This window comes from Schistocerca serialis, chromosome 8 (assembly GCF_023864345.2).
Source record: "Schistocerca serialis cubense isolate TAMUIC-IGC-003099 chromosome 8, iqSchSeri2.2, whole genome shotgun sequence".
In the NCBI taxonomy this organism is placed as follows: Eukaryota; Metazoa; Arthropoda; class Insecta; order Orthoptera; family Acrididae; genus Schistocerca; species Schistocerca serialis.
The window spans coordinates 253977847-254002212 of NC_064645.1; the positions used below are offsets into that span (position 1 = coordinate 253977847).

A 24366-nucleotide genomic window follows, 5' to 3' on the forward strand; every position below is an offset into this window, starting at 1 on the left:
TGGTTCATCTGGGCAATCAGTTGCTCACCATTTGGACGTCTACTCGCCTGTTCACATCTCCACAGCCATCGTTCACCCTGTCATCTATGACCGACGGTGCACCACGGCTGCCTTGGCACCTGTTTCGGATAGCGCTAGTCTGCCAAGCACGGTATACTTTAACTTTGGCATCATGTGAACAGTTTACAAATTTAGCTGCTTCGAAAATGCTTTCACTCTTGGCACGAAAGCGAATGATCATGCCCTTTTGGATGTCATGTAAAATCTCTCCGTCTCTGCATTACGACAGGGACTCAATGACTGCGCTTTTTTCCTGTCCCCCCGACACTCTTTATATACTCTCAACTGTTAGTGGCGCCACCTACTGTCTGTGAGTGGCTGTCGCACGTTGACGTCGTAGGTGGCGGCGCTCAAATTCAGGTGATTGGATCGTACATTTTGTTAATACTTGCCGTGCGACAATATATATTCTCGCAGTGATCTTACGTGAGAGAGGAAACAACGATTAATTGTCATATGTCACTGATTTTCATGCAGTTACTATTATCATCGTGTTTTGTACGGGAATAAAAATTAATTTATTTTAAGATAACTTCCAGTTATGAAGTATTAGGTCTACAACTTCGTTTCCGCTGTTTTGCAATAGACGGCAGTAGTGGAAAATAGTGGTGTAAGTCGTTCGTCGTAAGTGTCATACAGTAAGCTTAGGCATTTGCAAACATAACGAAATCAAGATATCACTCGATTTTTGATTGAATCAGAAAGTTATTCTCGACTGAATACGTCAACTTGCGAGCCCAATTCTCTTCATCTGAGGGAGGTTTTAATTTTCTGCTTTGATATGAAGAAATCTGCGGCTGAGGCTCATAAAAACCAGTGTAAGAACTACGATGGGACGCCTGTTAGTGACAGAACTTTGTAGAAAATTGTTTCCATGCTTGAAGAATGGTGATTTTGACGTTGAAGATCTGCATGGTTGTGAAAGAGAGAAAGCTTTCAATGCTACTGCAACCGACGGGAACACTCACAGGAGGTCGTTATCGAAAGCAATTGATGTGTTTGAGCCGAGCACTGAAAGACAAACGGCCACACTTCAGCGATAGACATGAAAAAATGATTTTGCAGCATGATAGTGCACGACCGCATGTCGAAAATCCCGTCAAAACATACTTGGAAACGTTGAAATGTGAAGTTCTACCCCACCTGCTGTATTCTCCAGATATTCCCCCCTCTGGCTGCCACCTTTCTCGATCTATGACACACGACCTAGCTGACTAGCACTTGCGGTCATCAAGTGCAAAATTGGATCGATTCATGACTTCCCTCAAAAGATGCCCAGTTTATACACTGCGGGATTCGCATGCTGCCCTAAAGCTAGGAGAAATCATTGGCCAACTATGGCCAATACTTTGAATCGTAATTTTTTTGTAAGTTTTTCACAATAAAGCCTCGAACTTCGAGAAAAAACGGCGGAAGCAAAGTTGTAGACCTAGTACATTTCAGTGGTTTTCGTAAGTTAAGCGACAAAAAGATCTGTGCAATGAAAACGGCTTGAAACCTACTACTCTGGGTAAAGGGAAGTAAGGCGAAAGGTTAGGGCCCATATACCATCATGTGTCATTTCCTGTTAGTATCTTATTGACATAAATAACTCTGAAACAGGTAGATCTTTGGCAATCACAATTTCAGTTAATTACAACATAGATTCAGTAAGATGAAACATCTTCGTAACAGGGCAATAAAACAGGTAGGGCTTGATTAATTAAAGTTTCAGCTAACCCAGTTTATGATATAGCTCTTAATTTAATTAAAAGGGAACAGCCAGACCTTCAATAATAATAGCTTTAATTAAGCAAAATTACCAAATACAAACAGGCAGGCCTTCAATAGTAACAGCTTCAGTTAAGTAAAATTACCAAATGCAAACAGGCAGGCCTTCAATAATAACAGCTTTAGTTAAGTAAAACTACAAAATAGAAAAGAGGAGGTCTCCAACGATAACAGCTTCAGTTGAGTGAAATTACCAAATAAAAATAGGCAGGCCTTCTTTAGCAACAGCTCCAGTTAAATGAAATCACAAAGAGAAAACAGGCAGGCCATCTTTAATAACAGCTTCAGTCAAGAAAAATTGCCAGACAGAAAACACACAGGCTTTTTTTAATAACATCTTCAGTTAAGTTAAATTACCAAATAGAAAACAGGCAGGTCTTCTTTAATAATAGCCTCAGTTAAATAAAATCATCAAACAGAAAAAAGGCAGGTCTTATATAATGACAGCCTCAGTTAAGTAAAATTACCAAATCGAAACAGCCAGGCCCTCCTTACCAACAGCCTCGTTTAAGTAACCAAGAGTTTGAATTGCCAACTCACAAACGATGCACCAGAAGGCTTATACATAAGCAGCTCAAGACTGCACCAAATAAGAAGGTCAAGAAAGGTTGCAACTAGAGGACCGGCTTCCCAAGGTCATTTTCGTTGCATTTTTTTTTTTTTATCATACTTCTGACTGGTTTGATGCGACCCGCCACGAACTCCTCTCTTGTGCCAACCTCTTCATCTCAGAGCAGTACTTTAATACTTACAACTTACGTCCTCAATTATTTGCTAGATGATTCCGATCTCTGCCTTCTTCTACAGTTTTTGCCCTCTATAGTTTCCTCTAGTACTATGGAAGTCATTTCCTCATCTCTTAACAGATGTCCTATCATCCTGTCTCTTCTCATTATCAGTGATTTCCATATATTCCTTTCCTCTCCGATTCTGCACAGAACCTCGTCATTTCTCACCTTGTCAGTCCACCTAATTTTCAACAGACGCCTGTTGCATCATAGATTCTTTTCTGTTCCGGGTTTCCCACAGTCCATGTTTCATTGCCATATAATACTGTACTCCAGACGTACGTTCTCAGAAATTTCTTCCTCAAATTAAGACCTATGTTTGACACAAGCAGTCTGCTCTTGGCCAGGAATGCTATTTTTATGCCATTTCTAGTGTGCTTTTGATGTCTTCTTTGCTCAGTCTGCTTTTGATGTCTTCATTGCTCCGTCCTTCTTTGGTTATTTTGCTGCCTAGGTAGTAGAATTCCTTAACTTCATCTACTTAGTGACATTAGTCCTGATATTAAGTTTCTCGCTCTTCTCACTCCTGCTACTTCTCTTACTTTCGCCTTTCTTCGATTTACTCTCAAATTCATGTTCTGTACTTATTAGACTGTTCATTCCATTCAGCAGATCATGTAATTCTTCTTCGCTTTCACTCAGGATAGCAATGTCATCAGCGAAACCTATCATCGATATCCTTTCACCTTGAATTTTATTCCCCTCCTGAACTAATCTTTTATTTCCATCACTGCTTCTTCGAGGTACAGATTGAACAGTAGAGGCGAAAGACTACAACCCTGTCTTACACCCTTTTTAATCCGAGCATTTCGTTATTGGTCATCTACTCTTATATGTAATTTCCTCTTGCGTCTTGTACGTATTGTATGTTCCCGTTTCTCTCAATAGCTTACCACTACTTTTCTCAGAATTTCGAATATTATGCACCACTTTACATTGTCGTACGCTTTTTCTTTCTTTTTTTTACACTTGCTTGCATTATCAACTGCAACGTCAGAAGTGCCTCTCTGGTGCCTTTACTTTTTCTAAAGCCAAACTGATCGTCATCTAGCACATCATCAATTTTCTTTTACATTAGTCTGTATATTATTCGTGTCAACAACATGGGTGTATGAGCTGTGAAGCTGATTGTGCGATAATTCTCGCCCTTGTCAGCTCTTGCAGCTTTCGGAATTGCGTGGATGATATTTTTCCGAAAGTCAGATGCTGTGTCGCCAGACTCATACATTCTACACACCAACGTGAACTGTCGTTTTGTTGCCACTTCCCCCAATGATTTTAGGAATTCCGAAGGAATGTTATCTATCCCTTCCGCCTTATTTAATCCTAAGTCCTCCAAAGTTCTCTTAAATTCTGGTTCTAATATTGGGTCCCTTATCTCTTCTAAATCGAATCCTGTTTCTTCTTCTTTCCGCTTCTAGAGGTCTTCAATGTGCTCTTACCGCCTATTCTGTCTCTCCACTTCATTTCACAGTGCAATTCCTGTTTCATTTCTAATGTTACCACCCTTACTTTTAATGTCACCAAAGGTGGTTTGAAATTTCCTGTTTGCTGAGTCAGTCCTTCTGACAATTATTTATTTTTCAATTTCTTCACGTTATTCATGCTGCCATTTCGTCTTAGCTTCCTTGCACGTGCTATTTATTTCATTCCTCAGCGACTTGTAAGATGTATTCCTGAGTTTCCCTGAACATTTTTGTACTTCCTCCTTTCATCGGTCAACTGAAATATTTCTTCTGTTACTTATAATTTCCTCACAGTTACCTTCTTTGTAAATATGTTTTTCTTTCCATCTTCTTTGACGGCGCTTTTTAGAGATGTCCAATCCTCTTCAACTGTCCTGCCCACTGAGGTATTCCTTATTGCTTTACCTATAGCCTAGGAGAACTTCAACCTTATCTCGTCATTCCTTAGTACTTCCGTATCCCACTTCTTTGCGTATTGATTCTTCCTGACTAATCTCTTTAACTTCAGCCTACTCTTCATCACTACTACATTGTGATCTGAGTCTATGTCTGCTCCTGGGTACACCTTACAACCCAGTATCTGATTTAGGATCGCTGTCTGACCATGATGTAATCTAATTGAAATCTTCCCGTATCACCGGGCCTTTTCCAAGTATACCTGCTGCTGTTGTGATTTTTGAACAGCGTATTCGATGTTACTAGTTGAAATTTATTACAGAACTCAATTAGTCCTTCTTCTCTCTCATTCCATGTGCCAAGCCCACATTCTCCTGTGACCTTTTCTTCTACTCCTTCCCCTACAACTGGATTCCAGTCCCCCATGAGTATTAGCTATTCATGTCCCTTTACGTACTGTATTACCCTTTCAATATCCTCATATACTTTCTCTATCTCTTCATCTTCAGCTTGCGACGTCGGCATGTATACCTGAACTATCGTTTTCGGTGTTGGTTTACTCTGGATTCTGAAGATAACAACCCTATCTTTGAACTGTTAACAATAATACCCTCTCTGCCCTACCTTTATATTCATAAATAATCCTTCTCCCGTTACTCCATTTTCTGCTGCTGTTGATATTATCCTATACTCATCTGACCATAAATCCGTGTCTTCTTTTCGTTTCACTTCGCTGACCCCCTACTGCAGGGTGAATATAATTAACTTTCAAAACGCTGTAGAAATAACACCACTGGTCAGAAGGACGTCAAATCATAACGGGAAATTATCTGAGAAGGGGGCAGAAGAAGAAAAATAGTATGAAAATTGATCAATAGATGGCGTTGTATGTGTCAGAATACGTAAATGAAAACACCTGCCGGCCGGAGTGGCCGAGCGGTTCTAGGCGCTACAGTTTGAAACCGTGCGACCACTACGGTTGCAGGTTCGAATCCTGCCTCGGGCATGGATATGTGTCTTGTCCTTAGGTTAGTTAAGTTTAAGTAGTTGTCAGTTCTAGGGGACTGATGACCTCCGAAGTTAAGTCCCATAGTGTTTAAAGCCTTTTGAACCATTTTTGAAAACACCTGTCATTTCATGTCACATTGAAGTTGTTGTATACACGCCGGGTACACGGCTTTTCCTCCTTTCGCGTCTGCAACGTTCGCCATGACTTTCTCAATGCAGGATCGCGTTCTGCTTATAAAGCTGTATTTCAAGAATGATGGCTGTGCACACGTCGCTCTGCAAAAGTTCCGGACACTGAAGGGTTTGAGAAAAGGCGTTGGTCCGATGACTGCCGTGAGTCTGGAGAAAATGACTAGGAAATTCGAAAAGACAGGTTTTTTGTGTGCAACATGGTACAGGGAGCAAACGAATTGATTCGACGTCAGTGGAAGCAGTGGCCATTGCAGTGCAGGAGGAGACGAGAGGTGGTGTGCAAACGTGTAGTGCACGGAGAACTGCCCGAATATTGGACATACCCGTGAGCACGGTGACGCTGACGCTAAACATACGGGCCTGATCCTTGGCCCGAGGTATAGAGTCTAAGCTTAGTATAGCTGTTCCTCCAAGATCCTCATGGGTTGGAATGGTGTTCCCTCTCGTTCTGGACGGTCCTTGCGTGTTGCCTGGTCGTGGATCCTGGTTGCCAGCATGCAGGCATGCTGGCGGTGTCGTTGGATGTTCCTGTGGTACTAGGTGTTCTTCCCATCTCGCGCTATGTTGTTCAGCGCGGACTCCAGTTCGGGTGTGAGCTTCCTCGCTCCATCTCCAACTTCTTTCTTCAGCGTCCTCCAAGATGAAGCCCCAGTCCCGCGGCGTGAAGATCGGGCTGGAGTTTATGGTGTGGAGGTCCTTCTTCGTGACGAATTCGAGCATAATTGCCCGATATCCGCCACGAAGCTGGAACGGCCGGTGTGGAAGCGGTGGCTTCCGTTTCCCTTCCGCTTGCGCGAAAAGGTACGGTTTTCGTCGGACGTCGTACCGCCCATCTCGCACCATGGTCGCGATCTTCTTCAGGACCGGTGGGAGGTTGGTGACGTCCGGGAAAGGGATGGTTTCGGAGTACATCCCTCCCCCCTCTTGTTTGTCCTGCTGCTGCTTCTTCTTCTCCACAGATGGCTGTGGCGGCGGCGGCGATGCGTAAAATCCTCCGAAACATCCTTCTTTGCTACTCATTCATAATTACCCGTATGCACGAGTTGCTTCCTGAGGACCAACCAGCAAGAGAGACCTTTGCCTTAGAATTTCTTGCTTGCGTGGAAGTGGACAACGATTATCCGTGGAAGATTTTGTGGGCAGACGAAGTCCACATCCGTCTTACAGGATATGTCAATAAACAGAACTGTTGAATATGGGCAACGTAGAATCCACACTCAAATCAACCAGGACCACTTCATCCTGGAAAGGTCACTCTATGGAGCGGGTTTACGGCATCATTTATCGTAGGGCCTTTATTTTTTCGAAGAGACAGGTGCTTCCGGCCCTGTTACCTGTACCGTGACTGGTAAGCGCTATGAGTGTCTTTTGCGCAGACCACGTCATTCCAACTCTCCAACAGCTGGATGTGTGGATGGCGTCCCTTTATGCACGATAGCACACCTCCGCACATTGAAAATCCAGCTAAGCAGCTGCTGAAGCGCCATTTCGTTAATGCTAGAATTATCGGCCACCATTTCCCTACAGCCTGGCCGTCCCGATCACTTGATTTTAATCTGTGTGATTTCGGGCTGTGGGGATATCTGAAAGATATTGTGATCAGTGTTCCGACTGCATTGAACGCATGCATTGCGCAACATATTCTGAATTTCACCCTGGAAACACTTCGATCAGTTGTGGAACATGCTGTTTCTCGATTGCAACTTGTTGCAGAAAATGGTGGACACCATTTTGAACATGTTTTGCGCCAGTCACATGGAAATTAATAATCCGATTTGATTTTGTTGATACTTTTTATACGGTTTTTGGCCTCAGGACAATTAAAAATCGATTTTTCCCATCCGATGCAATACGACCTTGCCGTGGTGGATGGGCATACGTAACTAACAGTATCACACCTGTACACACCTGCATGGAAGTGGACAATGATATAACGTCAGACGTACACCTTAGGCATTGTTGTATGATTCATTTGTCATTTGTAGTCGACCACTATTAAATTGTGATGCTTACAGCGCCATCTATTGGTACATCTTATAACTATTTGTCATTTCTAGTCGACCACTATTAAATTATGATGCTTACAGCGCCATCTATTGGTACATCTTATAACTATTTATTTTTCTTCTGCCATACGGTTTCCCCCTTCTCCGATAATATTCCGTTGCAATTTGATGTCATTCTGACCAGTGGTGTTATTTCTCCAGTTGTTTGAAAGTTTAACTTTAATTATAATCATCCTGCGTATCTTGATTGAACCTTTGCATTTCCCTTTCTAGGTTTTCTAGTTTCCCTACCACGTTCAAACTTCTGACATTCCACGCCCCGACAATGCTGATTATTAATCAAATTTTAAGCAGTGGCGTGATCCGAATCCGGGACCGAGGAAATTTTGATTGCTAGTCAAAGACGCTACCCTAGACCACGGGGTCGTTGATTACAGATTGCCAAAAGAAATATTAAAACAGCAAAGGTAATTACGTGACATAACAATAACTAGCAAACTGCATGATACCACCTCTATAACGACGGCGAAACGCTGCAAAAATACTAGGTTGCCAAACACAATTTCATTGTTGTTGTTGTTGTGGTCTTCAGTCCTGAGACTGGTTTGATGCAGCTCTCCATGCTACTCTATCCTGTGCAAGCCTCTTCATCTCCCAGAACCTACTGCAACCTACATCCTTCTGAATCTGCTTAGTGTATTCATCTCTTGGTCTTCCTCTACGATTTTTACCCTCCACGCTGCCCTCCAATACTAAATTGGTGATCCCTTGATGCCTCAGAACATGTCCTACCAACCGATCCCTTCTTCTGGTCAAGTTGTGCCACAAACTTCTCTTCTCCCCAATCCTATTCAATACTTCCTCATTATTTATGTGATCTACCCATCTAATCTTCAGCATTCTTCTGTAGCACCACATTTCGAAAGCTTCTATTCTCTTCTTGTCTAAACTATTTATCGTCCATGTTTCACTTCCATACATGGCTACACTCCATACAAATACTTTTCAGAAATGACTTCCTGACACTTAAATCTATACTAGATGTTAACAAATTTCTCTTCTTCAGAAACGCTTTCCTTGCCATTGCCAGTCTACATTTTATATCCTCTCTACTTCGACCATCATCAGTTATTTTGCTTCCAAAATAGCAAAACTCCTTTACTACTTTAAGTGTCTCATTTCCTAATCTAATTCCCTCAGCATCACCCGACTTAATTCGACTACATTCCATTATCCTCGTTTTGCTTTTGTTGATGTTCATCTTATATCCTCCTTTCAAGACACTGTCCATTCCATTCAATTGATCTTCCAAGTCCTTCGCTGTCTCTGACAGAATTAGAATGTCATCGGCGAACCTTATGGTTTTTATTTCTTCTCCATGGATTTTAATACCTACTCCGAATTTTTCTTTTGTTTCCTTTACTGCTTGCTCAATATATAGATTGAATAACATCGGGGAGAGGCTACAACCCTGTCTTACTCCCTTCCCAACCACTGCTTCCCTTTCATGTCACTCGACTCTTATAACTGCCTTCTGGTTTCTGTACAAATTGTAAATAGCCTTTCGCTCCCTATATTTTACCCCTGCCACCTTTAGAATTTGAAAGAGAGAATTCCAGTCAACATTGTCAAAAGCTTTCTCTAAGTCTACAAATGCTACGAGGGTTGCCCAGTAAATAATGCCCCATATTTTTTTTCTCCAGAAGTATTTATTCCACAACAATCAAATTTACATATGTGAAAGACTGATGTTTTGTCTAATTGCTTTATTTTTCCACATAATCTCCTTCAAGTTCGACGGCCTTTTTCCAGCGAGACACAAGAGCGTATATTCCCTGCCGGTAAAAATCTTTACTCTGCCTACGGAGCCAGGTTGTCACTTCGTGAATCACTTCTTCGTCATCGGCAAAACGTCTTCCACGAATGAAATTTTTCATTGGCCCAAACAAGTGAAAGTCTGAAGGAGCCAAATCGGGGCTGTAGGGTGGATGGGGTAACACTATCCAACCCAGTTTCGCGATGTGTTCACAAGTCCTCAAACTTGTGTGAGGACGAGCGTTATCATGCTGAATCAAAACATCCTGTGGGTTAACATGACGCCCAAGGCGCCGGAAGCGCTGCTTAAGTTTGTCTAATGTTTTGACATAAGCCTCTGAATTAATGGTACTGCCTTTTGGCATCACATCAATGAGAATTACGCCCTCGCAATCCCAAAACACAGTCATCATGACTTTTCCGGCTGAAGGAACTGTTTTGAATTTTTTCTTCTGTGGAGAATAAGCATGACGCCATTCCATCGATTGTCTTTTTGTTTCGGGCTCAAAATGATGCACCCAAGTTTCATCACCTGTCACAATCCGTGACAAAAAGGCCTCCCCGTCAACGTGAAAGCGTCGCAACAAATCGAAAGAAATGTCTTTTCTTTGGGATTTGTGATCGACAGTAAGACACCGAGGAACCCATCTTGCACACACTTTTGAGTATCCAAGCTGATTGATAATCACATCCACACTTCCTTTGCTTACTGACAACTCCAGTGCCAATTGTCGAGTCGTAATGCGTCGATCCCGTCGAATGAGAACATCAGCCCGCTGCAACATGTCAGGCGTGACAGCCGTGGGAGGCCTTCCCGACCGCGGCAAATCTCGGAGCTCCGCAGCACCGCCCTCTGATGCTTTCACCCTCTGTGCCCAGCGACCAACAGTACTCCTATCGACTGCAGATGTTCCGTAGACGTTGCACAAGCGTTTATGAATATTGCCCACGGTTTCTTCCTCTGCTACGAGAAATTCAATCACTGCACGTTGTTTCTGACGGATGTCACTTGCAGACGCCATTTTAGAACATTCCTACACCACCGCTCTCTGTCGGAGGAAATTTAAACTTTGCGTACACACGCGGGAAACTTCAAATAACTCGCACCTAAAGTGTCACATTTCTAATATTTTTTATTTCGGAGAAAAAAAATATGGGGCATTATTTACTGGGCAACGCTCGTAGAAACGTAGGTTTGCCTTTCCTTAATCTTTCTTCTAAGATAAGTCGTAAGGTCAGTATTGCCTCACATGCTCCAGTGTTTCTACGGAATCCAAACTGATCTTCCCCGAGGTGGGCTTCTACTAGTTTTTCCATTCTTCTGTAAAGAATTCGTGTTCTTTTCATAGCTTCAGCATGACAACGCATGAACCTGTGGTCAGTGTATGTATGCCACCTTCAGAATTTGAAGATGCTCATTGATGGCCGAAACCGGTTATGAACTTGTCATACACATGTGATTGCGTCTACAAAAAAAGAAATATAAAGAAATTACAAAATAATCAACCACGCATTCCATAGACAAAATGACGTTCTTTTCCAAAATGAAGTTTTTGTCGTAATGCGGAAATAAAGCGATTTATATGGCGTCCAAATGGGCATGGCCATTGGCTTCCAGGCCAAGGGTGTAAGTATTTCCGAAATGGTAAAGTTTGTAAGCTGATCGCGTACCACTGCTGTTAAAGTATACGGAGCACGGCAAAATAGCCGGGCGCCGAGGCAACTGTGGTTCACCGTTGGTCACAGATAACGGGGGCGAACGATGGCTGCGGACATGTGCATGTGTAAGGACGAATAGCTGTGCAACTGTTGAGCGCCGAGATGAATCAGAGAGCTACCAACAGTATCTAATCACAACGTTCGTCTGTCTGAAAACATCCACGATCACACAAAGCTCACAAAGGCCTTGAAATGTTGTGTAATATGGCTGATGTCTGTGAGGGCATATGTTTTGGTACAGGCGTGCTGCCTGTCGACTGCTTTTCCGTACACAAACAGCATCTCGGCTTGTTCCCGCCATGAATACCGGACCAATCTGCTTCCTGTATTCTGCGTGAATCACACAGCATGCAACGCACAAGGAACACGCGGTATGTGATCAGTGGATCTTTCATTCGTCGGCATCATCTACTGTGGCTACCATGCATTTCCGGACACATGTTCATAAGACCTCTTTTCCTCCACTTCTAGTCGGGTATCGGTCGGTACAGTTTGTCGGTGTTATTGACGATCATCCTGTTTACAGGTATAGCTTGTTTATTTCAACCTGGAACAACTAAATGTCTCTAAAAATACGCACTGTACACAAAAAAAATGTTTCAGATGAAAAACTGGCCATCCTCTAACCACCCCCCACCCTAATGGAGGGTTCAAAAACTTTAAGCCACGCGGGGTAGCAGCGCGGTCATTGGCGACTTGTCACGGTCCGTCGGAGGTTCGAGTCCTCCCTCGGGCATGGGTGTGTGTGTTGTCCGCAGCGTAAGTTAGTTTAAGTTAGATTACGTAGTGCCGGCCGCGGTGGCCAAGCGGTTCTAGGCGCTTCAGTCCGGAACCGCGCTGCTGCTACGGTCCCAGGTTCGAATCCTGCCTCGGGTATGGATGTATGTAATGTCCTTAGGTTAGTTAGGTTTAAGTAGTTCTAAGTTCTAGGGGACTGATGACCTCAGATATTAAGTCCCATAGTGCTCAGAGCCATTTGAACCATTTGATTACGTAGTGTGTAGGCTTAGGGACCGATGACCTCAGCAGTTTGGTCCCATAAAAACTTACCAAAAATTCCCAAATTTCCAAAAACTTTTATTTTCATATGGAAAACCCTAGTTGTTGCCACAGATCCGTATTTTACTCCAAAAAAATGCCTATGGTTTACTCGAAACACTATTGTCATTCGTTGTAGATGACTCTGTAATCGACAAAATTCAATTTTTCCGGTTTTTGGAATTAAGAACCTATCCATTTGATTCTACGTTGCATTTGCGATAAAAATCTAACCTTTTTTGTTCTAAATAGGTGATAGTTTTCTTAAAAATATATTTAGTATTGGAAATTTTATTGTACAGTGAAACTTTTATTTATGATCATTTAAATGTCTATTTAATAAACTACGACTTCGATGATCCAGAAACAACGAATTGAACGTAGTAATTGTCTTTTCTCATTGGGATGCTTGAGTCCCTTGCCTCTCACTATCAGAGTGTTTGATTTCGATGAGTCTGCTTGCCTCTCATCACCATTGCAATTCATAATAAATTTTCGAAATTACGTCCTTTTATGTCGATACATTTATTAATTCGTTCATGAAATGCATGTATGCAAAATCATGGCTGGTATAAAGTACGTGCAAGCGTTTGATACGTTCTATCCAGTTTTGTCGAGTAGTCGGTACTTCTTCATACACTTTAAGGTAACCCCACAAGAAAAATCCAGACAGGTATGGTCAGGTAATCTCGCAGGCCCCTTTACCGGACCACTCTACCGATCCATCGATCACTCAACCCATGATTTAAAGTTTCCTTGGCTACTGCTTGACGACCATCATGTTGAAACCGCCTGCACGTATTTCCTTCCGATGCAGAGCTGCAATTGTAGTTCGGCGAATGCTCAGAAAATGCTTTGAGTCAAATGTGAGAAGACAACACGCTTATGAGTTCACTGTTTGGTGTTTCTGCTGTATAGTATATGTTTAGAATGGCGTGGTTGATTGAAACCCCCACTGCTCTAGAGAACAGACCTGTAATTCATTTCCGGAATGCGAAATGCAGCTAAACCCATCGAGCCCGCCCGGTTAGTCATTCGGTCTAACCGCACGGTTTTCCGGGCGGGAAGGAGCGCCTGGTCCCCGGCACGAATCCGCCCGGCGGATTTGTGTCGAGGTCCGGTTAGCCGGCCAGTACTATGTCGGCGATTGCTGTGCAAACTTCTCCACATACGCGTACACCACCATTACTCTACCACGCAAACATAGGAGTTACACTCGTCTGGTGTGAGACGGCCCAGGGGGGGGGGGGGGGGGGCACCGGGGGCCGAACCGCACAATAACCCTGAAAGAGTGGTTCGGTGTGGGGCGACGGAGGGGTGAAGTGGACTGCGGTATTCGTCGTGGGGTTGCGGACCACTGCGGCTGCGGCGGGGACGGAGCCTCTCCGCCGTTTCTAGGTCCCTGGTTAACATACAATACAATACAATACAAACCCATCGACAGATCTGCGAGTTTTACGGGGCAAATGCGACAAGTGATCCAATAGTGAGGAGACGGGTCCGACAATTGAATGAAGGACGTGATGAAGTCCACGGTGACGAAAGGAGTGAGTGTACGGCTTTGCTTAATGCAGAACTGGTTCGTGCAGTTGAAGAACTCGGAAAGGAAATGGGTAAGTTTGCAATATCCGATCTTCCTTAGAACTCTCCACAAATTTCAAGATCACGTTTTCAAGAAACGGCTTCTGAAAAACTGAATTTTCGAAAAGTGTGTGCTTGTAAGATGCCAAAACATCTAAAAAAAGTGTCTGGGTGGTACGCTTGACTAACTTTTTGATAAGTTACAATAAATATGGTAATCATTTTCTAACCAATATAGTGACAGGGGATGAGACTTCGGTCACTTATGAATCACTCAATCGAAACATCAATGGAACAGAGGCCCACTTCGTCAACAATAAAGACTAAAGCCAAGCAAATTTTGATACTTCTAAAAATCATGTGCACATCTTTTGAGGTGGACCCGGCGTTATATTGGTACATTTATTCATAGCACACGAAACAGTTAAGCCAGCCGCGGTGGCCGAACGGTTCTAGGTGCTCAGTCCGGAATCGCGCGACTGTTACGGTCGCATGTTCGAATCCTGCCTCGGGCATGGATGTGTGTGATGTCCTTCGGCTAGTTAGGTTTAAGTAATTCTATGTTCTAGGGACTGATGACCACAGATGTTAAGTCCAATAGTGCTCAGAGACATTTGAACGACGCAGTTAACGCTACTAACCGCTAATAAGATGTTTTACAAATGTGCGAATGCGGAATCGCATTTCTCACAGTCGGTGAAGGAGACACTAATTAGTGTTGTACACTATCTTGGAGAAATTACATTCATGAGATGTATTCGCAGTTGCCAGTATGGACAACCATCAGCTGCATAATGGAATGATAATGAAAATTTGTGGCTTGCCGTGATTCCAATCCAGATTTCTCGCTTATCGTGGGCGGTCACCTTTGCATCAGGCTATCTAAGCAGGGCTCACGGCAGGATCAAAACTTCCATATGTTGTCAAAAACGTGTCTGCAACTTGCACTCGTACGTTCATTATGCACACGACTCAACAAAAGTTTGGAATATCATAGAGTTTATTACAATGACTTCCTGTTCTACACCCTTTGAAGGTTGTACAATACCTTACTAACAAATTAAACATAATTCTTGTGAAAACAATAACGATTTTGATAAATTACGAAAAGTCGTTACCAGCAAAGCTCTCTCCTCAGCGTACATCTCGAAAACAAAACAGTCAAAATCTTTGTCTGCCACCATACTGCGCTTGCATCATCATCATCATCATTTAAGTCTGATTATGCCTTTCAGCGTTCAGTCTGGAGTATATTCCCCCTTATAAAATTTCCTCCATGATGCCGTATTCAGTGCTAACATTGGTGCCTCTTCTGATGTTAAGCCTATTACTTCAAAATCATTCTTAACCAAATCCCGGTACCTTCTCCTTGGTCTACCACGACTCCTCCTATCCTTTACTGCTGAACCCATGAGTCTCTTGGGTAACCTTGCTTCTCCCATGCATGTAACATGACCCCACCATCTAAGCCTGTTCGCCCTGACTGCTACATCTATAGAGTTCATTCCCAGTTTTTCTCTGATTTCCTCATTATGGACACCCTCCTGCCATTGTTCTCATCTACTAGTACCTGCAATCATCCTAGCTACTTTCATATCTGTAACCTCAAGCTTATTGATAAAGTAACCTGAATCCACCCAGCTTTCACTCCCATATAACAAAGTTGGTCGAAAGATTGAACGGTGCACAGATAACTTCGTCTTGGTACTGACTTCCTTCTTGCAGAAGAGAGTAGATCGTAGCTGAGCGCTCGCTGCTTTAGCTTTGCTACACCTCGCTTCCAGTTCTTTCACTATGTTGCCATCCTGTGAGAATATGCATCCTAAGTACTTGAAACCGTCCACCTGTTCTAACTTTGTTCCTTCTATTTGGCACTCAATCCGTTTATATCTCTTTCCCACTGACATTACTTTCGTTTTGGAGCTGCTAATCTTCATACCATAGTCCTTACATTTCTGATCTAGCTCTGAAATATTACTTTGCAAACTTTCAATCGAATCTGCCATCACAACTAATGAAACGTCCCCTAGGAAAAATTAATGAATTACTGTGCTGATAAACCTCTTACATTATTTGATTTTCAAACAGCTGAGCAGAACTGAACGTACTCAGACATTTCTCTCTTTACTTATTCCGATCAACACTAAACTATTGCCACTATTGCCAGCTAAATAAAAGATTCAAACTATTGAAGGCACTAACTACTGATAGGCATAGTTAGCAAATGAAAGATTTTGATAGAGAACAAACAATGTATTTACCTTAATAGTGTTCAAAAGTCATAATATATATAGCGGTTCATGCCATCCAGTCTTACAAATTTACTGTCTCTGATGGACACACGTCCAATCATCCGCTCTCAAAACTCCGCCATTCCTCTCACCACATCCTCCACTGCTGGCGGCTCACCTCCAACTGCGCAACGCTACGCGCTGTTAACAGCCAACTGCCCAACACTATATTTGCATATACTCCAACAATGCAAACCAACCACAGCCTTCACACAGCACAGTCAGTGATTTTCATATAGAGCGCTACGTGGCGTTACCAACATAAAAACCTAAACAGCCTACTTACACTAAGTCATCCGCATATGCGAGACTGCTTGTTTTATGTTCACATATCTTAATCTCACCCAGCCAGTCTATTGTTTTCAACACATGATCCATAAATAATATGAACAACTGTGGAGACAGGTTGCAGCCTTGTCTTAACCCTGAAACTACTCTGAACCATGATATCTATGTAGAGACCTTTAATTATTTGTAAAAGTTTGCCTCCTATTCCATAATCTGGTAGAACAGACAATAACTTCCTCCTAGGAACCCGGTCATATGCCTTTTCTATATCTATAAAGCATAGATACAATTCCCTGTTCCACTCATAACACTTCTCCATTATTTGCCTTAAGCTAAAGATCTGGTCCTGACAACCTCTAAGAGGCCTAAACCCACATTGATTTTCATCCAATTTGTCCTCAACTAATACTCGCACATTCCTTTCAACAATACCTGAGAAGGTTTTACCCACAACGCTGATTAAAGAGATACCTCTGCGCTTGCATTCGACGAATAATTTCCGCAGGTTTAACACCCATCGCAAACGGAAAGCGAATCACTGCCCTCATTTCCTCCTTGGTGCAGATCGACAATGGAGCTGCCACGTTCTGCTGTCTGCTATAACGATGGGAATGAGTGTGACATGTACAAAACTGTCCAGGCAACAATTCTTTGGGCCCTGGATACTAGCAGTGTTTACCAAACCCTACGGCGAAAAATTGCAAAGGTCCCTTAAAGTTTTGACTCCCTTCCCACCCCCCCCCACCCAGTTTTGACTCCCTTCCCCCCCCCCCCCCCCCCCCCCCGATTCCGCATCCCTTCCCCGCCGCAGACGTTAATTGAAGATGGGTGAAAGCCCTAAATGCGTATTGGCTTGAATAAAAGCATATACGATACTGGCCATTCAAATTGCTACACCAAGAAGAAATGCAGATGATAAACGGGTATTCATTGGACAAATATGTTATACTAGAACTGACATGTGATTACATTTTCACGCAATTTGGGTGCTTAGATCCTGAGAAATCAGTACCCAAGGCAACTTCCTCTGGCCGTAATAACGGCCTTGACACGCCTGGGCATTGAGTCAAACAGAGCTTGAATGGCATGTAGGTACAGCTGCCCATGGAGCTTCAACACGATACCACAGTTCATCAAGAGTAGTGACTGGCGTATTGTGACGAGCCAGTTGCTCGGCCACCATTGACCAGACGTTTTCATTTGGTGAGAGATCTGGAGAATGGGCTGGCCAGGGCAGCAGTCGAACATTTTCTGTATCCAGAAATGCCCGTACAGGACCTGTCACTAGCGGTAGTGCATTATCCTGCTGAAATGTAGGGTTACGCAGGGCTCGAATGAAGGGTAGAGCCACGGCTCGTAACACATCTGAAATGTAACGTCCACTGTTCAAAGTGCCGTCAGTGCGAACAAGAGGTGACCCACACGTGTAACCGATGGCACCCCATACCATCACGCCGGGTGATACGCCAGTATGGTGATGACGAATACACGCTTCCAATGTGCGTTCACCGCGATGTCTCCACACACGGATGCGACCATCATGATGCTGTAAACAGAACCTGGATTCATCCGAAAAAATGTTTTGCCATTCGTGCACTAGGTTCGTCGTTGAGTACACCATCGCAGGCGCTCCTGTCTGTGATGCAGCGTCAAGGGTAACCGCAGCTACGGTCTCCGAGCTGATAGTCCATGCTGCTGCAAACGTCGTCGAACTGTTCGTGCAGATGGTTGATGTCTCGCAAACGTCCCCATCTGTTGACTCAGGGATCGAGACGTGGCTGTACGATCCGTTACAGCCATGCGGATAAGATGCCTGTCATCTCGACTGCTAGTGATACGAGGCCATTGGGATCCAGCACGGCGTTCCATATTACCCTCCTGAACCCACCGATTCCATATTCTGCTAACAGTCATTTGATATCGACCAACGCGAGCAGCTATGTCGCGATACGATAAACCACAATCGCGATAGGCTACAATCCGACCTTTATCATAGTCGGAAACGTGATGGTACGCATTTATCCTTTTTACACGAGGCATGACAACAACGTTTCACCAGGCAACGCTGGTCAACTGCTGTTTGTGTATGAGAAATCGGTTGGAAACTTTTCTCATGTCAGCACGATGTAGGTGTCGCCACCGGCGCCAACCTTGTGTGAATGCTCTGAAAAGTTAATAATTTGCATATCACAGCATCTTCTTCCTGTCGGTTCAATTTCGAGTCTGTAGCACGTGATCTTCGTGGTGTAGCAATTTTAATGGCCAGTATTGTATTAATGTCGACTTTATGTATGTGCAGACGGCGTTGCGTACGACCTCGTAACGTGATGGGCCGACGAGCTGTGTTACCGCCACCCTGAACTCGGAGGACCATTACGGTGGCGACCGACACGACAGAGAGAGGTGAGCCGCACGTAGCGGCGGCTGCAGCCTGGCCTGTTGACGCGGAGATCAGCTGGGTGGCTCCCCGGCTGCCCGTGGAAGGGGCAAGCGGGGAGGGGCGCGACGGAGCGGCGCCCGCCTTATTTACCAGCCGGCTGTGTCAGTCGCCCGCCAGCCACCGCGTCAACACCATGGCACAACTCGCAGCCGGCAGCGAGAGCGAGCGCGAACTGGCGCCCCGGCGCCCCACCATGGCCACGCTCAACACGCTGGCCATCAAGGCGCCCGTCGACGTCGATTTCCGCGACATCACTTACGTCGCCGGTGAGTACCACACAATAAGCAGCTCACATAATACTGGGTGCCGGGAGCTGGTTAAGACCCAATGTTGGTAGCAGTGAGATTTCCTGGGAAAATGGAAAAAGAGGGAAGGTTGGGCTCAGCATCCCTTGGACATCGAGGTCGTTGGAGACGAAGCACGAGCGCGGATAGTGCCAAGTGTGGGGAAAGAAATTGGCAGTGCCTTTTCAAAGGAACCATCCCAGCATTTGCCTTGAGCGATATAGGGAAATAATGGAAAATCTAAATCTGGATGGCCGGAAGTGGGTTTGACAGTTTACCGCGGCGTCGATTTTGGGTCGCAAATGTTACGTTGGTTAGCGTTTCACAGCATAATCAGCTGTAACTGTTGAACCACTGTCAATGAAACCAGTCGAAAGCACGCCTTTTTCGTCCCAAACAACGGCAGCCATAGTGTTTTGATTCGAGAATGGACATTGGTTAAACTTTTTTGTTTTGGGTGAACTTGAATAGCCACACTGCATTGACTGATATTTCGATTCTGCGTTGGTGTATGATATCCACGTCTCGTCGCCCCTGACAATGTCTGAAAGCAAACCATCTCCATCTTGTTTTTGGGTTGGGTTGCTTGGGGGCGGAGACCAGACACCGAGGTCATCGATCTCATCGGATTAGGGAAGGATGGGGAAGCAAGTGGCCGTGCCCTTTCAAAGGAACCATCCTGGCATTTGCCTGAAGTGATTTAGGGAAATCACGGAAAACCTAAACCAGGATGGCCAGACGCGGGATTGAACCGTCGTCCTCCCGAATGTCCATCTTGTCTATAGCGCTACAAAAACTGTCGTACACTACACATTCTTTGTTCTTTCTGTCGATCAGTTAATATTTTTGGAATCCAGTTCGCACACAGTTTCTGATATCCAAACTATTCAGTGACAATCATCTACTCGAGGTTCGAGCGACATTTTGAAATTCATTAGCGAGACCGCAGCCGTCGATCGCCCGATCATTTTGAAGTTTTTGTTTCACTTAGTCAACGATGTCGTCGGTCCGAATACCGAGCCTGCCACTCCGTTGTTCATCGCGTATATTTGTGCCGCCATTTTGGAATTCTCGACATCTTTTTCAAATTTTTTGTCGCTCATTATTTCAGGTCCATACACTAGGTATTAATCACGATGGATTTCAGCAGGTGACGATCCTTTTGCCTGCAAAAATCTAATCGCACGCCACACTTCACAACTGGCGGGATCTACGATTGTCTCGGCCATTACGATCTGCTCTCACCTACTGCCAACCGACTAGTGAATCAAACCAACACTGCAGTAGCCACCCATAGCGTTGGTAGAAAACGCTGTAAGCACGTGACTTCATTCCAGCCTACCATCATTTACATATTGGTCACCGGACTTTAGTTCTCAAAGTCTCGTACAAAGGGTAACTAAAATTGGTTGAAAGCTATATATGTTCTACATGCTAAATAAAAAAGCAGTAGTGTCACATCCCAACGAGGAACTTTACTTGTAGAACATGGTAGGAGCATGTAGAGCAACTATGGATCACGTTTAAAAGAATAGTGGATCAAGTGCTGGATCGACGTGCATGCAGTAGAATATTCCATAATGGAGGGGAACCTCTATGGTATGCAGTCACTGTAAAGAAAGTTCTAAAGAAACAGAGATAACTGTATAATAGGTGTAAAACAAAGCGCAGGGCTATAGATAGAGATATGCTGAATGAAACGTGTTTGGCTGTCAAGAGAGTAATGAGTGATGCGTTCAGTGACTACCGTAGCAGAATATTGCCAAATGGTCTTTCACGTAACCCAAAGAAATTCAGGTGTATCTAAAGGGTGTTTGTGGCACCGCAGTTCGATTTCAGTCACTCGCGAATGAGTCAGTAAGTGAAACTGAAGGCAGTAAAACAAAATGTGAAATGCTTAACTCTGTACTCAAATGTTACTTTACAAAGGAAAACCCAGGAGGAATTTAATCCTCATACCACTTTGAGATTAGTGAAGTAAGTGGTAATGTCAAAGGCGTCGAGAAACAACTGAAATCATTAAAACTGAACAAAGCTCCAGAACGATGAAATTCGTATCAGATTCATGACTGAATCTGCGGCTGAAATGGTTCAAATGGCTCTGAACACTATGGGACTTAACATCTGAGGTCATCAGCCCCCTAGAACTTAGAGCTACTTAAACCTAATTAACCTAAGGACTTCACGCACATCCATGCTGGAGGCAGGATTCGAACTTGCGACCGTAGCGGTCCCGCGGTTCCAGACTGAAGCGCCTAGAACCGCTCGGCCACACCGGCCGGCTCTGTGGCTGAGATAGCCCCCTTGTTCATTAGAATCCATCGTAGATCACTGGAACAAAAGTCGGTGCCCAGTAGTTGGAAGAAAGCACACAAGAAGGGTAGAAGTGATCCAGACAGCTAGCATTGAGTATCCTTCACATTCTTCTATTGTAGCATCTTAGAGGGTATCGGTAACCCCGCCCGCCCCCCCCCCCCCCACTCTCCGCCCCCAACACCACCACCACCAGCACCAACACCACCTCCACGATAGATGCTATAAAGAATCGAACTCCCATCTATAAAACTGTTTCAAACTTTATAAATGAATTATTGACGTTATGCATGTAAGTGAGAGAAAATTTAGAAAATGTATGAAATTATGTTCAAAATTTGTTGAAAGTTGGTAAGTGCTCTTATTACCAAACGCTTTCCGAGTACAGTGTGGGTAGTGTGCATACCTCGTTGTTACGAAGTCATATCTCCTGAATTATGTGTCATTCAGTGATATAATTTTGAGGGTATATTCAAATGGCTCTGAGCACTATGGGACTCAACTGCTTAGGTCATTAATCCCCTACAACTTAGAACTAGTTAAACCTAACTAACCTAAGGACATCACACACATCCATGCCCGAGGCAGAATTCGAACCTGCGACCGTAGCGGTCTCGCGGTTCCGGACTGCAGCGCCCAGAACGGCACGGCCACTTCGGCCGGCGGGGTATATTCAGCAGTATATTTGTACACTGTCCGGAAAATGTGTTGCAAATAAAATTAGTGGTAAAGGAGTAATAAATTAGAACGTCTAAATTTTTCCTTTCATCATTTTGTGATTTTTTTTAAGGGGGAGGGGGGGGGGCGAAGGGGTCACAGTGATGAAAAGAGTTGCAAATGTTTGAAATTACGTGTAGAACATAATCTGGGTAATTTGCGCGCCTTGAGTTACTTGCCTCAAGACATATACACATTTTCTAACTGTAATATGTGTCTTACTGAGTTGAAATTTTAACATACCTCTTAATTAGTTATCCCTTAACGTATTGATTATTACAGCCTTTTTAAATGTTTAAAATACGCTCAATAACAGTATGAAATATTGAAAATCGAACTTTTTCTGCCCCCTGGAAGCCGTTAGGTAGGTAAGCCGCACTGGAGACTGTGCTCCCAGTTAGCCCTTTCGTAATACAGATTGTGAGGTGTCTCCGCGATGTCAAACAGTGCGGGTTTCGGAAGCATTCATCATGCAAAATCAGACTCGCACTTTTCTCTCATGACATCTAGAGAGCCATGAACCAGGCAGTAAGGTAAATGCAGTACATCTTGACTTCGAAAAACGTTTGACTTAGTACTAAACCTACGTTTATCAATGAAATTTGTAACTGCATAGACGATTTCTTCGTAAGGAGTTGCGGAGCACGCTATCTTGGAGGGAGGGTCGATAGAGTAACTTCTGGGATTCAAGACCTTGTATCGTCGGTTGGCGGCGATAAACGATCTCTATTATTTTTCAATTTTTTAAAACTGCTTTTATCGCGGAAAAATACAAAATTACAATTTACTGAATACCGGTTTCGGTTCATTAACAACCATCTTCAGATCTATGAAAATAAACAGAAAATCACCTGGGATTTAGAGTGAATTTACCATTTTTCTTAAAAAAAGGTACCTTTCAGTGATTTTAACAGTTATTATTGTTGTTGTTGTTATGGTCTTCAGTCCTGAGACTGGTTTGATGCAGCTCTCCATGCTACTCTATCCTGTTCAAGCTTCTTCATGTCCCAGTACCTATTGCAACCTACATTCTTCTGAATCTGCTTAGTGTATTCATCTCTTGGTCTCCCTCTACGACTTTTACCCTCCACGCTGCCCTCCAATACTAAATTGGTGATCCCTTGATGCCTCAACACATGTCCTACCAACCGATCCCTTCTTCTAGTCATGTTGTGCCACAAACTTCTCTTCTCCCCAATCCTATTCAATACTTCCTCATTAGTTACGTGATCTACCCATCTAATCTTCAGCATTGTTCCGTAGCACCACATTTCAAAAGCTTCTATTCTCTTCTTGTCCAAACTATTTATCGTCCAAGTTTCGTTTCCATACATGGCTACACTCCATACAAATACTTTCAGAAATGACTTTCTGACACTTAAATCTATACTCGATGTTAACAAATTTCTCTTCTTCAGAAACGCTTTCCTTGCCATTGCCAGTCTACATTTTGTATCCTCTCTACTTCAGCCATCATCAGTTATTTTGCTCCCCAAATAGCAAAATTCCTTAACTACTCTGTTTCATTTCCTAATGTAATTCCCTCAGCATCACCCTACTTAATTCGACTACATTCCATTATCCTCGTTTTGCTTTTGTTGATGTTCATCTGATACCCTCCTTTCAAGACACTATCCATTCCATTCAACTGCTCTACTAAGTCCTTTGCTGTCTCTGACGGAATTACAATGTCATCGGCGAACCTCAAAAGTTTTTATTTCTTCTCCATGGATTTTAATACCTACTCCGAATTTTTCTTTTGTTTCCTTTACTGCTTGCTAAATATACAGATTGAATAACATAGGGGAGAGACTACAACCCTGTCTCACTCCCTTCCCAGCCACTGCCTCCCTTTCATGTCCCTCGACTCTTATAACTGCCATCTGGTTTCTGTACAAATTGTCAATAGCCTTTCGCTCCCTGTATTTTACTCCTGCCATCTTCAGGATCACATTAACTCAAAGACAATTTTACGTTTATTTTCATAATCTGAAGATGGGCATTAACCCTTACAGTACCAAATGTGGGGTGGGGTTACTTTATGCCTGTCTTTTGAAAATAATGTAATTCAGTAAGTTACTCTACATTTTTAATTTCCGAAAATAATTTATTGTTTTTAATGAATTGTTTTACCAGATTTCGTTAATGTTTGAAAGGTATCAGTCCATCAACACGTCATTAAAACGAATATTGT

General features: G+C 43.5%; 1 protein-coding gene across 1 annotated transcript in view; it reads left to right on the plus strand.

Annotated features, from left to right (window-relative positions):
• The first annotated feature begins 18780 nt into the window (after nucleotides 1–18780).
• Nucleotides 18781–24366, plus strand: part of LOC126416440 (ATP-binding cassette subfamily G member 4-like) — a 304210-nt gene continuing 298624 nt past the window's right edge. The window contains exon 1 of the mRNA XM_050084163.1: nucleotides 18781–19124. Coding sequence (XP_049940120.1) covers nucleotides 18992–19124 — 133 coding nt within the window. The 5' untranslated portion in view covers nucleotides 18781–18991. The remainder of the gene's footprint in view (nucleotides 19125–24366) is intronic.